This window comes from Larus michahellis, chromosome 1, assembly GCF_964199755.1.
Source record: "Larus michahellis chromosome 1, bLarMic1.1, whole genome shotgun sequence".
Taxonomy (NCBI): Eukaryota; Metazoa; Chordata; class Aves; order Charadriiformes; family Laridae; genus Larus; species Larus michahellis.
In genome coordinates this window covers 129,828,723-129,837,398 of record NC_133896.1, presented here as the reverse complement: position 1 = coordinate 129,837,398, position 8,676 = coordinate 129,828,723, and the positions used below count along the sequence as shown (strand labels likewise).

General features: G+C 41.9%; 1 protein-coding gene across 1 annotated transcript; it reads right to left on the bottom strand.

The window, feature by feature from the left end:
- Nucleotides 1-449: 449 nt before the first annotated feature.
- Nucleotides 450-8,453, bottom strand: DYNLT3 (dynein light chain Tctex-type 3). Its single transcript, XM_074604036.1, has 5 exons — nt 8,118-8,453; nt 6,842-6,883; nt 4,836-4,959; nt 3,782-3,859; nt 450-2,670 (listed from the first exon to the last, which is right to left on the bottom strand). The coding sequence occupies exons 1-5, from the start codon at nt 8,145-8,147 to the stop codon at nt 2,594-2,596; spliced, it is 351 nt and encodes a 116-aa protein (XP_074460137.1). The 5' UTR covers nt 8,148-8,453; the 3' UTR covers nt 450-2,593.
- Between the last annotated feature and the right edge of the window lie 223 nt (nt 8,454-8,676).

The following is an 8,676-nucleotide window of genomic DNA, read 5'->3' as shown; positions in this document are numbered from 1 at the left end:
TCTGCAATTCATAGTTTTATCCTTGAAAACAACCTACTTGGAAAAGCAACTGGTGGTGTTCAGCATTTCTTCTGGGAGCGATATTAAATACAAGTAGCTGTTTGTACCCACAGAGGATGGGGAAAAGAAAGATGGGAACGAAGTTAAATTTACCAGGATATGATGCGGAATGAAAATACTTTTGCCAGAGTTTCATAATAATCTTTCTGGAGTAACAAAACTTTAACTTGCATCATCACGACAAGCAGTAAGATGAAGTTTGAGGAGACAAGAGGTCTAAGAAATTATGCCAAGTCTGGGAACTAGCCTTTGACGAGGTCTTGCCTCTGAAACGCACACATAACTTCAGCAAATTTCCCAAGTTCTCACTATTGTATACAAGGGAAGGAAAGCGAGAGGAATATTTTTCTTAGTTCCTATTTATATCAATCAAGAACATGAGGCAAAAATACAACTAAGGCAAAACTTTATTTTTTTTTTTTTGGTAGAAAGAAAAATGAAGCAGTCTTATAATTATGCAGTATTTTCTAGGTTTCTTCTGCAGCAGAACCTTCACCAAGCCTCATTAAACTGATAGCCTTACTCAGTGCATCTTGTTTTCAAGTAAAGCAAAAATGAGATTACAAGTGGCTATTTGGAATATTTCTCCTGACCATGGCACCCAAATGCCCATTAAAGGGGGATAACAGCCACTGCTATTTTTACTCACACACTTCTTAAACTGTGTCAATCGTACCAAATCTTTTTCCAGTTGCTACCCCACTATTTTTTTCATTTTGCACCATACCAAATATCAGTGAAACTACTGCGTTTTTGTCAGTTCCACAACTCGGCTCTTGGATGCTGGTACCTGGTTCAGAAATTGCTGTCCTACCCCAGCTCATGTTAAATTTGAATACATTTGAAGGTCAGTACGACATACACATACATCTTCACACTACACTTGCCCGTTAGGCAAATGCAATATTACAGTATTAATTTTACTTGCACTTAGGTAAAAGCGGAACTCTATTTGTCTGCAAAGCAAGAGATCTTGAATGGTATTGCGAATCACACATACACGCGTTCCTTCTGTAGTCTTATACTAGCTATATGTATACACAACTTAAGCAATGAAATGGTTTTTAGCTTGTTCTTTATACAGGACACTTGCTAGATGCCCTAATAGTCAGTTTTCTGAAAAAAAAAAAAAAAACCAAACCAAAACTCAAACAAAACTGCATAATAGTGCTTTAATATTCATTTGTTAAAATCAAAACCAGCCTTATGGTAGCTGTTAGGTAGTTACCAGTCTCTTCCAAAGACATGCAGTAATAAAGAAAAAAATTCTATCCTTAAGCAGCATCTGAGAAAACAACTTAATGTAGCTGCCACTTAGTGGCAGCAATCATTTAGGCATTTTTGGTATTGATACATTTCTTTATCATATAATTTGTGCATTAATCAACAAAAATGTAGGCCCCAATCCAGCAAGTACTTGCCTGTGTGCAAATGCTTTTCTTCCACGTGGAATATTTCAAGTTAAGGCTCATCAGATGAGCAAAGTTAAGAACTTGTATAGATCTCTACAGGAGGGGAATTCATAGTGCTTAAAACTTAACTGTATTACTTCATAGAACTAAGATCCAATTCTAGACTTAAGAGAGCGCAGGAAACACTCCTATAAAGAACAGATATGTTGCTTTAAGATAAATGCTTTCAAAGCTAACAAGAGCCTCTAGAAATGCATGTGCCTTCTCTCCGAACACTTTAATTCAACTTGGAGTAATGTGGGTCCAGTCTTATTGTCCTAGCTCCTGGCTGCTGCATGAGGCATCAATAAAGTGCTTGTCACAAATTCCACAGTCGTAGAATAAAATAAAATTTAAGTACCTTCAGAATGTTTTCAGATTTATAAACGATGGATGAAGGGCGGATGTCTGATCCCCAGCATGTTTCCCTGAATCAATAACAAATATCACGTTCTTCATTCTGAAGATACATTAGAATTCTGCTAGGACTAGGTATATTTCACCTTTGTCCCAGTGAAGTCATCCTCTGCCTCCAGGGGAAAAGCTTAACTGGATTTAATTTCAATGTAAATGTTCATGCTTGACCAAAACATGATGCTCATGCAACTTCACAAGCACCAGCATTCAATGTGACAGTTAGCTTTGTTTCATCAAGCATGAAGCACCAGTGTTGTTTACAGTATATCCACTCTGAATTGTGTTCATAATTTGTTCCCAAATGCACCATAATCCTGAGAGGTCTTGCTTGCCCTTTGACCTTTCCTTTGATTTGATGTGTTTTGTTCCTCTTGAATAAAGTATCTTTGATATTAGCTTTGATATAAATTGTATTGGTCTTTGTGGCATCTTCTCATTAACATATTTCTGAATATCTGAATTACTAAAACTTTCTCTTTAGATAGATACATATATATATTTCAATTTTTTTGCTAGCTTTCAGATAATTTATCTATGAGAACTGACTTAGACCGTATGCTTCTCATACAAAAACAAGTAACGGTTTGAAATATTTAGCCATGTGTTTGGATGATTATTTTTTTTTTTAAAGGCTTCGGTGTTGCTTATATTTATCTTCCAGTCAGCTACAGGATAATAGCAACAGCAAACACATTGACAATGCAGTTCATTGTTCGGTTTTCCCATCTCACTGTGCAGGTTCCTAGAAGAGATTATTATAAAATAAAAATAGAATTCCAGTGTCTTTACTACATTCACATTTTCACATTGTAAATGATGTTAAATTAGTATGAATAATTCAGCTGTGATTTAAGGTAAGTACTATTATGTCATCTTGGCTATAAACAGACTACAGTCCTCAAAACACTTTCATTATCTTGTACATTGTTTACTACCTAACACGAGCCTTGGACGCTTAAGACAGTCTCCAGGAAAACACAATTTCAGTACTTCTCTTTAAAAGCTGGGCTTGAAAAAAATCCTTGAAAGTCTCATACTGAAATTGGCAAGATAATTGGATGAGAAATCAGAAAAAAAAGAAGACTGGATCAAATACATTCTAGTGTATTTACTTTCTGTAATTTTTCCTCTTCTGTTGTATCAATGCCTTACAAGCCAAAGAAACATGAAGATTAAACTGTACTCTTTTACTTCATTTTATGATTTTATTTTTTTTAACCTTGGTTGACTTTCTAATGCCATCTCTATTTTAAAGTTAAATCTTGGTGCCCTCTTCTAAAAAGAGCTTTCTGAGTCTGTGACAGACATAAGATTATTTTAATCTTGTTTCCCCACAGTACTCGGGAACCTGGTTTAAAAATGCATTTAGAACTAATTTAGAAGCCAAAAAAACCTCATCCAAAGTCTGGCTGATAGTTAAGCAACTGAAAGACATACTGTTAGTCAAACTATTTCTATTTTTTACCAAGCCTGTTCTCCTCCAAAGTAGCACTGTCCCCTTACAGTGGACAGGCAGATATGTTTAAGACTACGCACTTGCATTTACTGCAAGAAACATTTTAACGCCTCTTCAACTGATCTATGGTTACTGATGAGAATTAAATGTTTTGACTCTTGTTTCAGAATGAAGGCATTTCTACTCCTGCTTCTCATAATTAACAAGCAATCGCTCTTAATGCAGGCACTGATGCTAACAAAATATTTCTGCTGGGATTGTAAACAAGCATCTAATCCTGGAAGCTACTGCTTCTCTATCACTTTTTTGAAAATGTTCAACCTAACTATTAGAACTGAGCAATAAGTAACATTTCTTTTACTACAAATTTTTAATTTAAGTAAGTGAGGAAACTTACCATCAGTTGTGGTATCCCAGAAGCACGAGCTTGCTGTGTGAAGACCAGCTCCACTCCTCTGCATCACCGCGCAGGTTACTGCAAGAGACAGTCATAAAGCCAAGGAATTAATTATTAAAGCAGAAGAGCTGAATCATTCAGTACTTCTGAACTCAAACCTGCATTACGTTTTCAAATGACTGGCAGGTGGCATTCAGCTAAGTCAAAACCTTTTTGACAACCCCCTCACCCCAGTATTTTCCTCAAGAACTTGGCATTCATTTCACGATTATTTTTACTCACATAAAGACCATGGCTTTAACAAAACGCTTGCTAATAAGATTATGATTTTTATCTTTTAAACTACTTAGGTATGGCTTGTGTCATGTGCACCTCAGAACGGGATTGCAGGTGCTGTCCTCACAGCTACAGCAGAAGTTGCACTTGATGAGAGTCGTTTCCCAAAAGTACTGGTTGACTGCTCTCTGAAACCACACTCTAGTGACATGCAGCATTTCTAGACTGACCTGCAATGGTCATAAAACCAGTGACAATCTGAATCCAAGACTTTCAAAACAGAACAGAGTGCAAACACTTGCTACTACATCACTACAAAAGGACCGAAGTGCATTAAACTTCCACTTATTTCCATTTCCCTTCCACAGGTGTAAACACAATGGGACACAACTTAGATTACAGGACTAAAGTCTTTCAAATATCTGTGGTTATAGGAAGCTTAATCCTACTGAAAATTTTATTTGAGATATGCAATTACTTCCTGAACTGATATAAAAAAGTTGATATAATTGTTTTGGAGCTGCTTAACAGGCAGGAAAGACTGTGTAACATGTCATCTTCTGTGCCAAGTGTTACTAGCGTGCTTAGCCCTGGTGAAACTGCCATGGTTTTACCGCAGGTATTACTAAAAATCTATATAACAGAAGAGTTCACATATCTGCTCTGCTTTGTTTACAGTTTAAAACTTTCTACTGAATATAGAACTGCATTCAAATGAACCTTTCAGCGATTACTTATTGTGATAGTATCTGGTAGAAGTATGACTGCTTGTACTTACCGATGTACTTGTATGTTTTTCCAAGTTTTACCAGATGTGTCAGCGACTGTTCTACTATAGCAGCAGTCCACTGGTTGACTTTGTTGTGATTATAATCTGCCTTGCCTATAACACTTTCTATGCACTAAAATAGAGAAAAAAAATAGTTACAGTAAACATACTTCAAAATGTAGAGGCTTAAAACGTCTTGCATAATCTGAGGAATTTTATCCGGCAATTGGATTACTTTAAATCCGTTGAGCTCATCAGGTATCAGTTGCTGAATGGGAAGTAAAATGAGCCTTCTCAGAAACTTATTTTTTTAAACACATTACCACGTTACTACATCGTGAAAAATAAGAATCTGACTGAACATTTCTGGTAGGAAAGACCTTAGCCATATGCTTTCAGTACCAAGTTAAACTAATGGATCTATTTACCAGTGAAGATACTGACACATCCCACTGTTCCTAATGACTGCGTGGTTTTCAGAAGCTACTGTAATGGAAATAGTACTGCTCAAATCAATACTGTCCGCTTGGGCTGGCCAACCTTTTGGAGCCTGTGAGCAACATACCAAAATCTTCAGAGCTAGAGCAACAACAGTGAAATGGGAATAGTGAAACCCAGCTTAAAAGATGAGGAAGGTATGACAGTGAGAAACACTCAAGGGTCTTGCAGCACAAGAAATACCTTAATTGCTTGAAAATTGCATGTTCTCCCACAGTTACAGTTGGCCAACCCTTGCTTAAGCTTAAAATGATCGAACAGAAAGCCTTCTAACCGTAACTCCTAAACTGCATTCTTTACTCCTAAGAAACTCAGAATTCTGTGATGATGGATACTTCTTAAAACTGAGAAATTCAGATAAGAAATGCAGACCTGGAAAAGGAAAGTAAAATAAAACTGTTTTCTCATCTGATTCAGTAAGATGAATCCCACACACTAACCACCCACTAACAGGCTGTGTAAGAAACGTGTGCCCCAGATCTTAAAAAGCCCAATTAGTTCTGATTACAGTATATAAAGCTGGACAAAGGACTCAACAGAAACAAACATTCACAAAACAGCATAGAAGAAAGATAAGGGACAACAAGGTCCCTCAGGGATTTTGGTCCTTCCAGAAACGTACCCAGTACTAGAGCTCCTCAGCTCTGGTTAAGCTTTCAATCAGAGGCAGAAACACTTGACTTTATTCCCAGCGACAGGAGACCGTGTCATACAGTATTTGGCCTTTCAAGGCAGGGACAGTTATATAAAGGGTTGAATTGCCATTTATCTGACATCCAAGAGCTTTCTGTTGTGTACTAGAGCAGTTCTAAAAGTGCAGCCCTTTCCCTTGCTGACAGGGCAGGTGGGAAAGGACCTGCAGAGCCCCTCTAAGACCTCCTTTCTCAAAATGCTATTTCCCTGCAAAACCTGTCAGCATCTGTATGCCACAAGCTCTTCATTAATCACTTTCCAGTTACTAGGTATATCATTTAGACCATCAGGCTACTCACTTTCAGCCAGCTCTTTTTGTGTAAAAATTGTTTTTCAAAAGCATTGCTAGAATAACGAGCTCATGTAGTGCAACCTCCTGCTCAATCCAAGGCTAACCTCACAGTCTGATCATGTTGTTCAAGGCCTTGTCAAGTTTTAAAAGTCGCTAAGGCTGGAGACTCCACAAGCTCTCCCTGCAACCTTTCTACTGATTAACTACCCTCCAGCTGGATAAAAAGGAAAACAAAATAAAATCAGAGTGAATTTCCCTTGCAACTTGTGACTGCTGCCCCTCACCTTTCCACTGCAATGAGAATTCTGGCTCTCTTGTCTGTCATCTACCTTCTCCTCTTTAGGTAGTTGAAGACAGCAACTAGATGAAGCTTAAAGAAGCTCCAAGTGAAACTCTGTCTTTATTTGATATAAATAATACTTTCATATAAGATTAAATTTATCTGGGATGGTCAATGAAAGTAACTGCTTTCACTATAGTGCAAGATAAGGTAAAGAATTTCTTTGAAATACAGCTGTTAGCTTAAACCTACCTCTTTAACGATGTTATGGGCCTCATCAGCATTGAAGATCATCTGTAATAACGATTAATTATTATTATTTCTGATAGAAAAGTAAACAAATGATGCAGTTTTACTGTAAGTAACACGTGATGATCAGGCCCCATGTATTGTTACTTGCATTGTGTAGTCTGTTAGTATAATTCTAAAATCTTACTTTTTTCCCCCAGCACCATACATACATTATTTAGTATTGTTTTGCTAGTCACATTTGAGTGGGTCCAGAAGCTTGGGCCTCAGTGAGCTTGGAAACAGGTTCAACTTACACTTTCTGTAAAGATTAAATTCTACCACTGACAAGAGAATATTCTCAAAGACAAAAAGTTAAATGGCGAATCTTTTCCTCTGGGTGTTAACCATGGTTTCTATTGGAGTCACAGACTTCCTAACCTGTAATATTTTGCCGCCAGATGGTAAAACAAGGTTTCGCAACCCTAGCATCAAAAAGACTGGCTTCTGTACTCATTAGCTTACCCAAGTAACTTTCTCGAGTGCAGAAAGAGCTTGCCAGTTTTAATATCTCCTATTTTCTGCTCATTCCTACTCGCCACTGCTTAGCTTGGCTTCCAAAGGAGACACAGCATGTGCCATCGTGCCATCTGCCCCTTCATAGCCATCAATTTCAAACACACGGGCGAGGACAGAAACCTCAAGGACAATAACGTTTCTATGCCGGTTTTTTTTTTTAACGAAAACCTGTGCCTAGAGACCCGCAGTGAGCCCCCCCGGGGAGGGAAAGGCTCCCCGGTTGCGGCTGGCGGGGGCCAGCCTGCAGCGCAGAGCGGGCCCGGCACTTGTTGGGCTTTTTCCAAGGCTGTTACAGGAAAAATGGCCGCGGACTGACAGCACCACAGCGAGCGGCAGCACCCCCCAACACCGCTCCCACCGACCCTTTTAGCTCCCAAAAGCCAAGTAGGCCGGTAACGGCCGCGGCCCGCGGCAGGCCGAGGGCAGCGCCAAGCACCCCCAGGACGCCCCGCTCCGCCCCGAGGCGAGCCCACAGCTGCCGCCCGGGCCCCAGGTCTGCCCGAAAGACGCGGCACGGTGGGCTCCCGCTGCACAGCCCGCCTCTACAACCACAGCCTTACACCTGGCCGTCCCGGCCGGGGCAGGGCAGAGGCCCCAGCAGCGCTGCCCGCCCTCCACCGAGCTCTCGGCCGGCTCCCTCCGGCGCGGGGCCCGGGGCTGGCTGGCGGAGAGCCCCACGCCCCGCCCGGGCACAGCCCGCAGCCCCCCGTCCCGCCCCTACCTCGTCGTTGTGGGGGTGAAACTCCTCCATGGCCCCGGTGCGGGCGGTGGCTGTTCCGGCAGCGGCGGCACTGGCGGCGAGTCCTGCGCGGCTCCGCCTCCGACGAGCCGGGTCGGGCCGGGCGGGGCCTCCTGCGGCAGCAGGGCCGGGTCGGAGGGCAGGGGCGGCCGGATCGTCCCGGGCCGCCGGGTACCTGGAGACGGCCGTGCCGAGCCGAGCAGGAAAGGAGTGAGTGTGGGCCTCGCAGTCCAACCAGGCCGGCAGTGACCACCTCCGGGCGCTCGGGCTGGCGGGGCCGCGCCGCTGCCCGCTGTGGCGGTGGGTCTGGGCCGGGCGCTTGCCAGCTCTCGGCAGCGCCGAGGCGGCCCTATACCGGTCATTGCAAGCTGGCGTTCGCTGGTGTCCCGCAATAAAGCAGTGAGGTGTCTATTTGTGACTTTATTGCCAGGTGTCTGCCCTTGGCTGGACGTATGAAACTCGTAGAGGAGCAGTTCCTCCAGAGGAGCAGCGATACCACGGCCCCTCTCCCCCTTCCCCTCCCGATTCGGAATGAATCTGT